At 43.1% G+C, this 17,338-nt stretch overlaps 1 gene segment (V, D, J or C); it reads right to left on the reverse strand.

Moving 5' to 3' along the window:
* Positions 1-1,857: 1,857 nt before the first annotated feature.
* Positions 1,858-2,474, reverse strand: LOC110542852 (Ig heavy chain V region 108A-like). The segment is given in 2 exon segments: positions 1,858-2,306; positions 2,390-2,474. Coding segments are annotated over 2 exon segments (495 nt in total).
* Positions 2,475-17,338: the final 14,864 nt, after the last annotated feature.

Consider the following 17,338-nt stretch of genomic DNA (forward strand, 5'->3'; position numbering starts at 1 on the left):
TTCCCAAAGTTTGACTATAAGTCTCAACATCTGCTTTGATAGTCTGCAGGGCAGAGCCTTTCAGAGGCCCTCTGTGGCAGGCTCCTAACTTGTTTCCTGTTTTCTTCTTCTTCTGGTGTCTATCCTCTTTGCCTTTCAGAGTAGAGATTGAACATTTTAGCCAGAATCCTCCCTCTTGATTATTTTCTTTAGGTGTACAGATTTTAGTAGGTTTATCCTATATTATATGTCTATATGAGTGAGTATATACCATGTGTGTCTTTCTGCTTCTGGGAAAGCTCACTCAGGATGAGACATGAATGTCTTTGTTTAGGCAAAACTCTTAAAGGTAATATTATAGTTACATTTCTGCATCATAAGAACCAGGTAGCCAATAAGATTAATTTGCCATGAAAAGACATTCATGTCTCAGCTAGAAGGAGGTTCTTCCCTGGTCGAGTCTAATCTTTATAATTTTTTTGATAACTGTATTTTTCATTCCCTGTAGAAACATAAGCATAACCAAGTTAATATGTTAAAACTATAGCAGGTTTCCATCCTGCAGTCAACATGTCCTTATAGTAAACAGGTTGATTTAAGCATCCAGTTTTTTGCATTTTTTTTTTATAACCCACTGTCTGTGAGCTGCTGTTGCTCCTTTTTCACCAATATTAAGGAAAATTTAGAGTTAACGAAGCATGATTTAGTCTGTCCCTGGGTGTCTTTACTCTCCCTCGTTGTTTAATAGGCCTCTCTCTTAAAGTACCATCGGCTCTTTCTACAACAGCTTGACCTATAGGAATAACAGTAATGTGCTTTAATAGCCTTTCAGCAACTTTTTTTTTAAATGGTCAGAGAATATTGATGATCAAAGTTTATTCAACATCATTTGGTGTGTGTCAGAATGTGCTAGCCTGAGCTGTAAACAGATCATGGGAGTCAGTAATTAACAATTGAATACATAACACCAAAACAAACCCCCAAAATTCCTACCTCTAAAATACCTATAAAATGCAAAATTTATTTTCAATGGTTCAGTTTAGGTCCATCTGTAATTATTTACAAACACAACCCAATTTCAGGAAACAAGAGAATGAGCACCCAGAGCTGCTGATCACAGGATCAGACCTCTTTTTTAAAATTAATTTATTTATTATGTAAACATTGTTCTACCTGGATGTACACCTGCATGCTAGAAGAGGGCACCGAACCTCATTATAGGTGGTTGCTGGGAATTGAACTCAGGACCTTTGGAAGAACACCCAGTGCTCTTATCCTCTTAGCTATCTCACACCTCATCTTGGAATCCCACTGCTCTGGCCCCAGTGCTGTGTGCACGAGAGCCCAGCTTGTTGCCAAAGCACCAGACTCCATACCCTATGGAATCCATAGCATTGCATTCCAGGCAGTTCCATATCCAACCCTAAAACAATAAGAGATTTAATTACTACTACCTAAAGTAATTCATAATTAGGTGTATCAATAACTAAAGAAACAAAATTACAGTGTATAGAAGAGGTAAAGTGGCTCTATAGAGGCCATTGTCAACCAACTGCCTTTGAGTGCTTTAGGAAAATCAAACTGGACTATGATAGGGGCTTTTGTTTGCCAAAATGTTGTTGATTTGTTTTTACTGGCTGAATTAATATTATTACTGGCCGAATTCATATTGAAGTTTATTTTATTCATAGCTACCCAGCAAAAGTTCTAGTCTCTTAGAGTTAAAAGATACTTGTATCACAGTGTATTGTCACAGTTTTGTTTTCTTAAAGAAGCACGTCAATGGAGGGGGTCACTGATAACACTGTAGACAACTTTAGGGGGTCCTGAATCAGCATCACTTCATTCTCACATCCTTTAGAAAAGTTGAAAAAGACCCTATAAGATTAGAAGTGACAAAGGAACACTGATTATTTCTGAGAAAGTCTTCAAGTCAATCTTCTCTCGCCTCTCAGTCTCAGGGAAGCAGCTGCTCCCCCAGGTTTCTGACACACTCAGGATGTGGGTGCACCACTGTGCACCTCTCGCACAGTAATAGACCGCAGAGTCCTCAGCTGTCAGGCTGCGGAGCTCCATGTGGGCTGTGCTGGAGGATGTGTCTGCAGTCAGTGTGGCCTTGCCCCGGAACTTCTGGTTATAGCCAGTATTACCATTTCCAGGATAAATCCATCCAATCCACTCCAGCCCCTGTCCAGGGCTCTGCTTCACCCAGTGCATATTGTTGCTGGCAAAGTTGTATCCAGAAGCCTTGCAGGACAGCTTCACTGAGGACCCAGGTCTCCCCACCTCAGCCCCAGACTGCTGCAGCTGGACCTGGGAGTGGACACCTGTGGAGAGAAAGGCAGAGTAGATGGCATTGTCACCTCAGTCCTTGTCTCCTCTTCAGATTTGGAACTGGCGATTCCCTTACCTGTAGTTACTGACAGGAGGAAGAGGATGACCCAGCTCCATTCCATCCTGAGGGACAGTGTAGCCAGTGACTCTGCAGAGGACACTGATCATTTGATGTTTTGGGGACATGGACATCCCTCTATTTACTACCCTAGACTCCCATGATTTGCATATTCATGAGCAGGCTCTTTCTTAGATAAGGACCTAGTGCAGCTGGAGAAGAAGGAACTAGGGAACACAGGGGTCAGGCAGCAGGATGCTGAGGTCCAAGTCCTAACCCTGTCCTAGGAAATGCATCCCACACCCCTTCCCATCCTTCAGTTATAGTCAATTAATGTTTGCCTTTCCAACAGGTTATATACTGAAAAAGTCAATCAAATGACCAAAATTAAATATACTTCAGAAATAAGTGCACATCAGTGATTATTGCAGCAGGATATAAAACAACTATATTATAGAAATGGACTATACATGTGTCAGCACAGGAATTTGTCCATAAGAAATTATATATATATACATATATATAATGTATTAAATATTTTTATATATGTAAATAATATATAATGTATAGTATATGTAGTAATAAATATAAATATAGCACAACAGGAGTTTTTCATCAACTAGAATAAGAAACTTACACACTATCAGGAAATGGAAGCAATTAGAGATAACCATATTAATTAAGACCTTCTCAGAAACATGGACATTAAATGAATCTCTCATTAGTAGTTCTTAGATACTGCTTAGTTATCCACAACTATATATACAAACACATGATATAAATGAAATTGTCTAGTACAATACAGGGAGACTAGGAAGAGCAAGAAAAGGAAGAGTAGAAGTTATGGGGAAATTATGCATAGTATAAAAAATACACTTGTATGAAATGCTAAACAAATAAATTGGTATTTCTAAATTTCATACAGATTTTAACTCTTTGGAATTTTCAATCATAAGTAAAATATGTTATAATCTGCCATCACCATTAGTACTTTACCACTATGTATCAACACGATGGCTCTCTGGTTCCCCTTAGGACCATCCAATAAGTCTCTCTCCCAACATCCTGACTTTTTTTTGTTTCATTAACAAATAACACAATGATCTAATTGACACTATTTAAATACACAAAGGTAGGACTATCTCTAATAGATAGTGAACTCCCAGAAACCTTCCCAAAAAGTAATTATATTTTGTCCATTAGTAACCAAATACCAATAGACCCTCAGCTTGGCGTGGGCTCTCGGAGTTCCTCCCCATCCGTCCTGTAATATATATATTTTTACATTATTGCACTTTTGTCAGTAGTGAGAACAGGGTACACATGCCCCACGCCACAGATGTGCTACCCTCAGGGGTCAGCTACCCTCAGGGGTCAGCTACCCTCAGGGGTCAGCTACCCTCAGGGGTCAGCTACCCTCAGGGGTCAGCTACCCTCAGGGGTCAGCTTACAGAATTCAAGTTGAAGAGATGTGCTACCCTCAGGGGTCAGCTTACAGAGTTCAAGTTTAAGAGATGTGCTACCCTCAGGGGTCAGCTTACAGAATTCAAGTTTAAGGGAATTTACTGATATTGCTAATCTTGAAACTAGATCTCTTTACCTCGCCAGTCAGTTCACAGTCCCTCCTGTGATGATTTTCTCTGGTTTGATCTGCGTTGGTCTTGTGCTGGTAAATATACCTACTGAGAGTTCTTGTGTGCAACAAAACACATCAACTCCTGGAGATAAAATCTCATGGCCTTTACACTCTATTCTGTATATCTGACATTCTTACTTTTCACTGTTTTGTGATGGTCCTTGATTTCACCGTGAGAGGATATCACAGACTCATTTTTGGAGGAGTTATCTGACAGTCATTCTCAGCACTCTGAGCATCGTGAATGTCTCCATCAATCATTACACACTGCACATAGACACTCTAGAAATCAAGGCTGAGAACAGCACTAATCTATTGTATAAACATAAATATATATGTAACATGACCATTAGCACTACAACTAGGGTCTACTAGACCCTATATCATCATTAGCCATGGGCTTTTGGACATATTTACACGGGATGAAGTCTTTCCTGTGGTTCAGGCCACAAATTCAGTTGGAAAGCAGTTGGTGGCTATGTGACAGCCAGCACTAGTGGGCACTGATGTTTGATACTACACACTACAAGGCCTTGCACTGCTTGAGATAACTCATGTCTTTGGTCTTCCTTCAAGTACACAGACTTTCCTACACTAGGAAACATTGCCAACATGGGGGATTTTCTGCTCAGGTAGAAAATCTTCTGCTACAACTAAAGTCCTTAGCTTACAGAAGATTAAAAAATGTTAAAGTATTATTTTGACCTCAGTCAGATGATGGTAAGGAAGAATACAAATGGGAACATGTGTGTGGTGAAACACTAATCCTTGCTCTCTCTTGATACCAGCATAAAATGTTATACTGACTTTGGAAACTAGTTTGAAGAATTCACGAAAAATAATAAATGAAGCTCTTCTGTGTCCCAGCTACATCCCTCCAGAGCATACACCCAAATGACTCTACATCTCATTTCACAGACACTTGCACTTCCATGTTTACTCACAGCATGTCCTTCATGCTCTGTTCACGGCAGCTAGAGAATGGAGTCATCCTAGATTTCCAACAAAGGACAAGTAGATGGCTGTGTTGGACATTGTGTGTGCATCCAGGGTGCCTCTGTTCTGATATTTCTATATAGTTTGTTCTGCTGATGCTTAGGAGTATTCATCAATCCATTCAATCCCACAACTAGGTTTCTGACTCACCCAGCTCCCCCATACAGAACATGGAGAAGCTATCTGTGTCAAATCCTGTAGGCACCCATGGCTGAAGCTTCAGGAATCCTCAGTGCAGCACCAGCCTTCTTCAGATGAACCTAGCAGTGAACACCTGTAGAGAGGAAGCCATGATCCCTGCAGTATCTGACCCCCTTAGGCCTCCTAGGAATGCACTTACCTGTAGCTGCTGCCACCAGGTAAAGGATCATTCACCTTCAGTCCAACGTGAAACCTGTGTGCTTAGGGACTGTGGAAAGAAGGTACTAAAGTGGTTGTGTAGAGAGTCCTATATTTACAACCAAAACTGTAATTTATATGAGCACAAGGAAGAGATTTTCTTAGATCAAGACCTGATCCTTTCTGATCAGAACCAGCAGAGATCTTCTAAGGTAATCCATACTATGGTGGGGCTCAGGGGTCGGAGAAACTGCTTTTCCTGATCCATTCTGGGACCTGTGCAGACAGAGCTGTGTTTGTATCTGCTGAGAATCCCACTGAGGATCCATTCACCGTATCCATGTTCCTTAATATGGACTGTATTTCAAAGGTTCAAGGGTCACTTGAATCTCCTTAGGGTCAATGATATTGACCATTGGCCATCCTACAACATCAAACACTTACACAGAGCTTTGGAGGTGCTGTTTGTCCTAATCCAATAGTCAACAGGACTGTGAACACCTCTTCTATCACCTGGAAAACATATTTCCCCATGTTGCTCAGGTCCTGAGGCTCAAATATCCTTAACCTTTATTTATAATTCTTTCATGGGCTAGTGTTCTATCAAATGGGATTGGGAATCTGATTTTGGTCTTGGTGACTTCAATGTCAATGTTATTAACTAATAACCTCTCAAGGATGGTAGCATATAGAAGGTACATGCCAAGCTACACCATGGTCTCTGAATGTCATGGTGCAGGCAATGAAATGCACAGGTGTTCGGATTTCTCAGTAAACAGCTTCCTTTTGCCTTAGCTGTCCTTTATTTCTTCGAGAATTAGTGGATCTACAGTGCCCCCTGCTGGTTCTGAGAACTCTCTGCTGTAAGTTCTCACACAGAGACCTCTCACTATGACTCTTCTTTCTCTTCTTTGTAATGTACCTGGTGGAGCTGAGAAGACATTACAAGGATGGATGGATACCTCTGCCTCAGTGTTGTCTCTATGCTCATTCTTTCTCTAGGGGCTCTTACATCTAGCTACAGAGTGACCAGTGAAGTAGTGAATTACCATAGACAGAAAAAGAGACAGGATCCAGAAGACCTCTAAAGGCAATTTCCCCACTGCTCTGGCTGTAATTGAGACAGAAAATTCAACCACCAAGAAGAGAAAGAAATGTTTTATTTACAGATCAGTTCCCAGCTACAGAATTTTTTTCCACACTTCAGAAGTAACCATATTTTAGAAAAATTTGGACTAAGAGTCATTCTGTTTCTTAATTCAGCATTTGCATCACTTGTGGGTTTTATGTTTGTTTATAAAGACATAAAAGGGATGGGCTGATCACTTTTCCACGGAACTTTCTGGATCAAAAATCCTGGCTATGTCCTCAGGGAATTCTCTTCTCTCTAGATTTAGCTTCCTCAAGCTCAGCATCTTCCTATACATAGAGGGTCCTAACTAATGATTTTCAGAGACTTGGATGTACTTGCTATAAGTTTATCGAGTGACAGTTGTGGAGCTGAATAACGCACTACCAGCTCCAAGGAGTTAGTGCAGTATGGTCGACATAGAAACAGCATTCTTCTTTTAGGGCAGCGCATAAACCTCCTTGTTGCAGAAACAGTAAATCCAAGCCCCTTCTGTTCTGTAACACCATCTCTGATAATGACTGTAAGGAATCTTTGAGCTCTCTAATTGTGCTTTCTAATCTTTCTATGTCCTCATCAACAGCTGCCCTAAGCTCATTTAACCCGCTATGTTGGAGGGCTATAGCCGACCCTCCAGCTGCTGTCCCTACTGCTCCTAGCCCGACCCCAAGCATTATGGCTAAGGAAATTCCCAGGTCTCTTTTTGATTCCCAGGTCTCTCTTTGTTCGTATCAGCGGTTCCCCCACAGAGCCCCAGTATTGAAAGGGCTCTTCATACGGGTGATAGGTGACTCGAGGGGTTACCTGGACCAGGACGCAGTAGTCAGATGAATTGACAAGCACCTGAGTACTGACACAGTAGTAATTCCTGTCGCCCAGGCCCACCATCCATCGATTGGTGGTATGAGGTACCCAGACAGACCTGCAACATCACAGGTTTGGTTGCATAAAAACTGATGACTGGGGGGGACTTTACCTACACTGAGTCCTTGCCCTGAAACGGCAGACAGGGAAAGTCTAGCCTCCCTTTGCGTCCAACGGCAGGCTGTTGCCTCTTGGGAGTTACTTATCTCATCTGTAAAGGCAATTCCTTCATAATATGGAGGAGCAATTCCAAAGCATAACCAACAAGACTCAGTAACCTTGGGGTTGGTATTATTTAGGGCCTGAAAGGCCCCCTGTGCTAGGGAAGTAATGTATGGTCCAGGAGGCTTAGGAGAAGTAGAATCTTTACCCATTTTTGAGTTAGGAGTCAGTGAGGGGGTTGCTGGATGTGAGGGTATAGTCTGGGGGTCCGCTTTCACTGGGGGAACCAGGTGAGGGCCAGCTTTATTTGGCCCTACTTCAGCAGATGGGGCTGTTATTTTTAATTTGATGGTGAAAAGTAACCCATCATCATATCTTTCCTTATATATTCGTAGGCCCCAAGTGAACCCTGTCCCCCAGTTAGTTGAAATCTGTTTTCCAGCGTCCGTGAACCGGATTAGCAAGGGGTGTCACCAGGTGGTACATATTGGCTGATTAGTCCACCTATTGTTTGGTCCCCGGTCTGGGGGCTGGGCATGACTGTAATTAGCTTTAACAACAATGTAATCCCAACTGGAGGTAGTCTTCCAGTAAGTATCACCAGTGGTTTCACACCCCCAATTTTTGCAGTAGAAGTCATTTCTCCCCCCACATTTGTTTACCATTTTAGGTTGCTGGTGGGGTCCTGGACATACATAAAAGGTTAGGACTCGCAGCATACTGCGGTGGTTGGTGGTCCCACAGCCCCCCCAGGGATCTAAGCCCCTTCTCTCACTAAAAGACCCACGTCTATGGTCCCCAGGAACCACGTTGGGGTCTAGGTGGCTTTGCAAATCCCAGTTAGCAGGTGCTCCTAGAGCCATTTTACAAAGGTCAGGGTACATGTCCAGCCACCATGTGAAGGGTGGGGCTATCTTTGAAACAGACCAAATTATAATATGTCTGTGATTAGTTACTTCCCAAGTCAAAAATTTGGGCTGGTGAGGACTGGAGCCCAAGCAAGTATTGTAAGTGCTTAACAGAGCCAAAAGCACCAGCAGTTTGTGGATATCACCCACAGCTAACATTCTAAACAACTTTAAGTTTTAAGGGATTGTCACTGGGCTGGATTTTCCAGTCAGAAGTGAAGTCCTCTGGATGTGTGATGCGTGGATCCAAGCAGCAATGCCTTCTACCTTCACAGCCGTTGGGGTGGTGAGCAGGATGCAGTAAGGACCTTTCCACCGGGGTTCCAAATTTTGACTACGGTGTCGCCGTACATAAACCAAGTCTCCAACTTGGAACTGATGTGGCACCTCTAAGGATCCTGCCAACCTTGTTCCAGATTTCTTTTTCTTCTTCTGTTTCTCCACTATAGAAGACTTTCTCTGCTACTTGCACTAAATCCTTCAACGACTTATCCTGCAGACCTTCTAATTTCTGAAGTTTCCTACGAATATCCCTAGCTGACTGATCTATGAAAGATACAGCTACAGTTGCCCTGTGCTCATCTGAAGCAGGGTCATAGGGAGTAAACCAGCGGAATGCATCCATCAGCCGTTCTAAGTAGGCTGCAGGAGATTCCTCCAGCCCCTGGACCACTTCTCTTACCTTAGTCAAATTGGTGGGTCTTCGAGCAGCCCCACGGAGACCCGCCATCAGAGTCTGGCAGTAAACCTTCAAGTGCTGCCTACCCTCTGGTGTATTGTAATCCCAATCTGGACGAGAGAGGAAACCCATTATTAATCTCATCAAAGAGAACTGTAGGCCTCCCATCCGCCCCAGGACATTCTCCCTTGCTTCTAGAAGAACTCGCCCCCTCTCCTCGGTAGTCAGGAGTGTCTGTAAAAGCTGTTGGCAATCATCCCAAGTGGGCTGGTGAGATAAAAGGACAGATTCAAATAAGTCAGTCAAGGCTTGGGGGTTCTAAGAAAAAGGGGGATTGTGAGCCTTCCAATTGTAGAGATCAGCTGTGGAAAAAGGACAGTACTGAAGGGGATATTGCCCATCCCCCTCTGAAAATCCATAGGCTCGCAACGGGAGAGCCACTGAGTCCAGCTGGGTTGCTCTGTGGCTTCGTGTTCCAGCTGCTGGGCCCCGTTCATTCTGAGCAGTGTCAGCTGATGAGTGCAGCGGGACCTCTGGCGGTGTCTGAGGCGCCAAAGGTGTCTGAGGCAGCAGAGCTGAGGGACCTGTGAGGGGACTAGGAAAGTTGCATGCTAGCCCCGCCCTAGGCCCCGAGGGCGAACTGACAGCCTCCCAGGAGACTGACAGGGGAAACGGTAGGAGGTCTGGCAGGAGAACCAGCCAGGGAACTGCAGGGGTAGGGGCCATGGCAGGAGGATAAGGGGGCGGAAGGTCAAAAAGGAGGAGATCTGCTTCTGGAGAAGTGAACACTTTCTTTTTCTCCTCTTCCTTAAAGGCACAAAGAGTTGTCGACTGAGTCTCTGTGGGGAGAACAAAGGGGCGCACCCAGGGGGGTGGATGGCGAACAATATCCTCCCAGGTTAGGACATAAGGTACCTGATCAGGATGGCCCCCTGCGCTTGGAGGGCCTTAGTCTTAACAGCAAGAATCGTGTCAAGGTGAAAGGTGCCCTCCGGTGGCCATCCAACCTGAAAAGCAGGCCATTCCAAGGAGCAAAAGGCTTGCCACTTTGCTTTTCTAACTTCCACTGAGAGGTTATGTGCCCTATATTTCACTTCTGAGAAATGGTCAAGGGTGAGGGATAAGCGTGTAGCCACCGTCTGTCCCATAATTAAATCTTCTGTCAGAAAAGTCAGAGAGGCAACAAAAACAGAGACAAAAAGAACCAAACAAGCAATCAGACAAGGACGCCCGTGATACCACAGTGCCCTAACGGAACGGTTCCCTGGCCGGTCCCTACGAAAATCAGACTCAGACGGGAGGAGGACCGTCTCTGGTCCAACCTCCCAACAAACCGAACCTGGAGCGTCCTCCAGCTTCCTGGCTTTTCGATTATCTGATGCGCCCGTCAATCGAAATAGCCTAATCAGACAACCAAGACGGTTCAGACAGGCGCCTAACCAGAAAAACAGAACAAAACAGAATCTGCAGAAACCTGAAGTCAAACAAACAAAATGACTAACCTGTTTCAACCTGACCTCCGAACCCGGTCTGGTGAGGGTCGGGGAAGGATCGCGTAGGTTTCCCGGCCAATGCACCACCTGCAAAACCTGCACTCCCCGTGCAGGGTCCGTACCGCTCCCTCCCACAAAGTGACTTACAGACCGCGGTTCAATGCAAAAGCAAGAGGCAGTTTATTCCGATCACGATGGGGGTCGTCCCTTCAAAGCAGGAGACGACCCCAAGCATACAAAGCACAGAGTTTTTATACCTAAAAAATCGGACCTTTACATTGATCAGTCAGTAAAAAAGATAGCAGTAATGCGGGCTGGCAGCTGTAGCTGGGAGCTCACAGCTCCAAGGACAGTCCTCCCCTCTTCTCCCATCTCTTGGATTTGTAGCGGGACGCTTACAGCTTTAAGGACAGTCCTCCCCTAAATTCTCTGACTTGTTTTTTTTTTCTTAGCTGGCCCTTATTTAATGTCCAGTTGGTTTTTTTTTCTTAATTTGGGATGGTCCATTTCTCAGTAGGCATGGAGAACTCCCCCTTTCAGTGGACTAGGGGAAGGGGATGGAGGGAAGAGGGCTGGAGGGAGCTGGAGGAATTTAAAGAGGTTGCTCTTGTTGGGATAGAAATTGAAAAACAACTTGTAAAAAACACACACACAAAAAAAGAAAGAAAGAACAGACAAAACCAGAAATCAATAAGATCAACATTTGCTCCTGAAATGTCCCTTTTTTCCTTGTGTGTTCTGTGCCTCTACTGGTTCAGAGACCCTGCAGGGAGGTTTGGGTCTGGGTGTAAGATAAAGGCCTTTCATTGTGTGTCTAGTGTAATGATAAATGGAGGTGTCTTCGGCTCTTAAGGTGTTCATTTGTAGGTAGAGGAAGAATTTGGAATCATCTCTTGAGATAACAAACCTTCCTTTCACAGACTCTGCATAGTGTGCTGCATAGTTACGAGCTTTGTTTCAATTCAGGACACCCTCCTGACCTTTTCCTGGAGCCTGGCAGACCCACTCCATCCAGTATTCTGAATGTAAACACTGAATGTAAACACAGAGGCTTCACAGGAGAGTTGTAAGGACTTTCCAGGCTGCACCAAGCCTCCCCCAGACTCCACCAGCTGCACCTCACAATGGACACCTGCAAACACAGTCTTCTCAGTAAACTGTCACAAATATCCACTGTCCCTCTCACTCACACAATCAGTATCACTTATCTGTAAATTACATTTTAAAAAAGCAGCAAACAAAACCAAGCTCAGTCCCAACTTCATGTTCTGTGTCAGTGCTGATCACTGAATAGTAGGACATGTAAGTCCAGAGCTGGGCGGCTTCGTCAGAGGTGCAGGATCAGGGCTGGTTTTCATGAGCAGGGGGAACATTATTTGCAGGTCTTCCTGGTATATCATGGGCTCAGAGGTGGGAGCCTTAGAGTTAGTTGTGCCAATGTTCAAGGTAAAATAAGGGCCAAGGTGGGATTTAGAACAGCAAATTCTCACTCATTGTGCTGAGGAGTTTGCTCAGTTGGTAGAATGCATATTCTTTCTTTTTTTTTTTTCTTGGTTATTGTTGTTGTTTTGCCTTTTTTTTCATCCCTAGCCTTGTGTTCTCATCCACCACTTAATGGACCAAGAAGAGGTGGAAACAGGAGGATCATATGTGTGAGTTATGCTTGGGATACATGGAAGTGTCTCAAAAGTAAAAAGAACAAAAGAAAGTAAGAAAAAAGATCCACCACTTAATATGAATTTGGGTTATAAATAGCAATATAATCCTCCAGCCCTACATTATTATTGATTGTATGAGTAAACTCCTCTGCTTTCTTAGCAGAAATTATCATATTAGTACATAGGAAACAAAGACAAGATTCATTACTAAAATATGATAATTTTAGGGCACATGTATAAGGTTCAGTGAATCATGAGTATATACATAGAAATGAATCAACCAAATGTGCCTGAGGTCATAGCTCATACCATCTACAAAGCTCAAAATTTGACCCCTGCAAAAATAAAAGAACTTCATTACAGAAAAATAAATATTACCTGAGGTTATTCTTTGATGAATAATAAAAACACATTGAAGACCTGTGTTTACCACTTAGCTCATCGAGGGCTGCCCCCCCAACACACACACACACACACACACACACACACCATACAGGCCGTCGCTTCCCACTCCACATGCACTCCCAGCTCTTCTGTGACTTCTTTAAGACACCAGGTAGGCCTGTTTTTATCCATTCTGTGTCTTTCTGCCCCACAGATACTCAACGACCTGCCTTCCTTTTAGGCAAGAACAAAGTCTGTCTCAGAAAATTACCAACGTGGCCCTTTAGACTCTTGCCTTTCCTGCACCAACAGGTAGTCCAGTTCCTTGCAATTCCACAGCCTGCTCTCCTCCTGTGACCTCTTTCCTTGTCATATCATGTTGTTTTTTTCTCCTTCCAACATCAGAGGCAGTAATAGCCACAGTCTTGCTTTTCCGAACTGCAGGGCAGACATTTTCTTGCTTACCCTGTAGCACCACCCCCACTGCCTTCGACTCCTGCCAGACTTGGCTTCTCCAAAATCTTTCATCCCTGTGTCTCCAGCTGTACCTGTACCTTAGTATAAGACAACTGTCCACCCACCCTCAGACTCTTATACACTCTGTCCCTTCTGACCCTATAAGCCTCATGACTACATACCCTATAGAGCTTTAACCAAAATAAAGAACCTGGAGATACAAAAAAGGATAGAAATCTTAGTGCACAAACAAAGGTAACATAAAAAGCCAAGAAAAATACATCCTCTCCATTTATTTGTTACTAATTCCATAACAATTAAATCCAGTGATAATGTCATGGATGATTTTCTATATAAAATACTTCAAAGAATGATTATATTTATGTTCACAGAACTCAAAGAGAACATGAATATAATTGAGACAACAGCATAATCATATAAAAGAACATAAAAAGAGATGAATGAAAGGAGGAAGAAATCCAGGATATGAAAAAAGCAATTAATAGCAGAAGAAATCAAAACAAAACAGTGCTGGAAATTAAATTATAATAATTCAAAAATACAAAAATCCCTCATGGAAGGACTCACCACCAGATTAAATGTGTCAAGAAATGAGAATCAAGGCTTGCACATATTGCAAAGGTAAGGAATCCTGCAGTGGAGGACAATGACGAAATGTTAACCATGCATGAAGAGAATATATAGTAACAGTATACATCAAAATTGAAGGAAAAATAAAAACTTTCCACAATAAAAATGGCTAAAGCAACTCATGATCCACAGAGAGTAATGAATAATGGAATGTTCAACCTGAAGAGAACAAACACTATCATTGTCAAAGGGAATGAGTAAACAATTCCAGAACAGTTAATCCAAAGTCTAAGAAAACACAACAATATTACAAAACAAGGGGAATGAAGGATACCTTCCAAAATAGTTCTTTCCTCATGTATCTATCTATCTACCTACCTTTCATCTACCTACCTATCTATCTATCTACCTACCTATCATCTATCTATCTATCTACCTACCTTTCATCTACCTCCATATCTATCTATCTACCTACCTATCATCTATCTATCTATCTACCTACCTTTCATCTACCTCCCTATCTATCTACCTACCTTTCATCTACCTACCTATCTATCTACCTACCAACCTATCATCTATCTATCTATCTACCTACCTATCATCTATCTATCTATCTACCTACCTTTCATCTATCTATCTATCTGTCTATCTATCTATCTATCCATCTATCTATCTATCTATCTACCTACCTACCAACCTATCATCTATCTACCTACCTATCTATCTACCTACCTACCTATCTATCTACCTACCTACCTATCTATCTACCTACCTACCTATCTATCTATCTACCTACCTACCTATCTATCTATCTACCTATCTACCTATCTATCTATCTATCTCTTCCATTTCCATGTGGATAACAGCCCTCTCCCTCCTCTCCTCCCAGTGGCGCCCTTTCATGCTCTTCACGCATTCTTGCCTCCCCTTCTTCTCAGAAAAGGGAGCCCCTACACCAGCCATCCCAACCTAACAGTTTGTGTCACCTTAGGTCTCAGCATGTCCTCTTCCACTGAGGCCCCACACGCTGCCTGTAGTCACCCGCGACCACGAATAGTAACTGCCTGCACAAGGGTCTGGGAATTAAAAGAGACAGAGAACACGAAGGAGTGACACCAAGACAGTGCTCTGATCAAGGTGACAACTTTATTACAGAGTAAGCCACTTACATAGGTAAACCACAAGGGACTTTCCAAGTAAACATAGCCAAGCAAAACAGAAAACTTAACCAAGCAAAACAGGTGGCATCTGCTGAAAACAACAAGAATAACGAGTCAGCATGCCTTGCACGCACGTGATCACCTCTGGGTCCAATGGAATGGCTACCTCAAAAAAACACCCTTGCCAGCCCCTCTCTTCACCTGTTCCTTGGGCTCTCCACATTTAATTTATTTACGGTTTCCCTTTCACTGTCATGGTAACAAATATTTAGCAATGTTATTGATTATATTAAGTTGATATAATTTGAAAATAATAATACAGAGGAACAGACTTGCCCTTCTGTGTTTACCTTGATGGTTGATGGTCTCCATTTCATTATCACTTCTATATAGGGGTTGCTATGAAACATTTGTACAGTAATAAAGTCTCTCAGCAGTCCCTTACATGGCATGAAGGTTGTCCTAGGAATCTTGTGTTGTTGGGATACATTACGGCAGATGTAAGTTGGAATTTTGTGGAGGACATAGACTTTGGGTCTGCTTGAGCAACACAGCCTGTCCCACCTGATGTCAGCCCTATGAAACCTGCATGAGTCGAGTCTGCTCAAAACTACAACACATCATTCATAACTGTCTTAGTGTTTGTGATGATGCCCCCTCCCCCAACCACCACAGATTAACTGGTAAGAGAACCTACATTTCACTTTATCCTGAGTGTGTGGATTATATTTAGAAAGAGATACACGGTGGTGTTTTTATCCTATCCATTACAGAGGACTACAGAAGAGCAGTGGGCCATGGAGTATAAGAAATGTCTGTCCACCTTAACCTGGTGAAGTAGGCACTAAGTATCATTTGCTCTGCAGGGATCCAGCAGGTATCAGAAAAGTCCTTGAACCAAGGTCTTACAGCCATATGGAAAATGCATTCCCAGTAAGTTGCAGTGTCTCATGCAACACAGTGGCCTGAAGTGGATGATCCCCTGCCTTCTGGACAATCCCTGCTTTCCAGTTGGAGGAGACAGGAAGGTGTTCTTAAAAGTCACTGATATTTCAGTTTGTAAATTCAACATCGGTTTGCACTGTCTTTAATATAGAATTCTCCTAGAGGATTCAAGCCTGCCATAACACATTCCCCATGAGATTGCATCTTTTTCAGCACAGAACATTCATATTGTTCATAGGAAGGTAATGTCAACTAGAGGAATATGCGAACTTAATGATCTGAACTAAAGAGACTTCTCACTGACATCAAACCTTTGAGATTACCAAGTATTGCAGCATTCATACAAAACCAAATGCTCTATAGAAAATGTCACATCTAATTCACTTGGAGGGATGGTGCTATGACAGTGTAGTTCAGTGTTCTGGTAAGGCAGTAGAGTGTAAGTCTGAAAGGGTTAGGCTAACTTTGTAACCTATATATCTTCTAAAGCCTATAGTTTTGAGTTTTAGGTCCAGGTTAAGCTAAAGCCTCTTAGTACCTTTCCAGAGAATGGAGGAATGTGACCCCATCTGTGAGGACAGATATAAAAAGCAAGCAAGCAATGACCTTCACTCAGCAAAAAGAAGGACCAGACCCTTGTCTTTGAGATAGTATTTCTTAGCAACGAACCTAGACTTCTTCTGAGTAGCTTTTGACCTCCAGCCAAAAGTCTGCAGCCCCTAATCTTCAAGGATGAGCTAACCACCCCCACCTTAAATTGCAGCTGCATCCACACTTGGCAGGACTGGCCAAGCTTGAGCACCTAAGACTAACCAATTATCTTACTTTATAGCTTCCTCATCCAATCCTAAATTGCCAAGAATGCAACTTCAAATCTCCCGCAATTTTTCTTTTAAAAACCTAAAGGCCTTTGTCTCCCAGTGCCACTCTTTGCTGACCAACAGGGGTGACCCCATTGCACAATGGTTAATAAACCTTTTGCTTTTGCAACGAGTCTTGGTCTGGGGGAGTTTCTGGGAAGGGCGAGATTGAACTCCTGAGCTGTGAGACCCCAGGTCCTACAAGTCAGTCTCAGGGGACTGAGACTGGGAAGGAAGAAAATAAGAAACCAGAGAATATAATACATTATCTCAGAACCTATTAGCAGTTAACATGTACATAGGTAAGCCAAAGACTGACCCTGAGCCATGAGACAGAGAAATCTCTCAGACTGACCCTGAGTCAGAGACAGGGAGTCGCTTACTGACCCTGAGCTGGGAGCCAAAGGACTCCTTCCTTAGAAAAACATTGACTCAAGATGACAGGAATAGACTAGCGCAGAAAAGGCTTCCTGAGGGAATTTGCAAGATAGTAGACCTCATACAGCTGCACTAACAGCACACACACACACACACACACACACACCCGCCTTTGAGCTGGAGTCAATGTAAATTCCAGCGCAAATTCCTCCCTCCTAACAGCTCACCTTACCCCTCCCCATTCCCTTCTTTCCCTCTTTTATATTCTGTACTTTGGCTTACAATAAACAGACCTTGACAAGACTTCATTCAGCTTGGTCTCTTCTTTC

This window comes from Meriones unguiculatus, chromosome 7 (genome assembly GCF_030254825.1).
Source record: "Meriones unguiculatus strain TT.TT164.6M chromosome 7, Bangor_MerUng_6.1, whole genome shotgun sequence".
Classification (NCBI taxonomy): Eukaryota; Metazoa; Chordata; class Mammalia; order Rodentia; family Muridae; genus Meriones; species Meriones unguiculatus.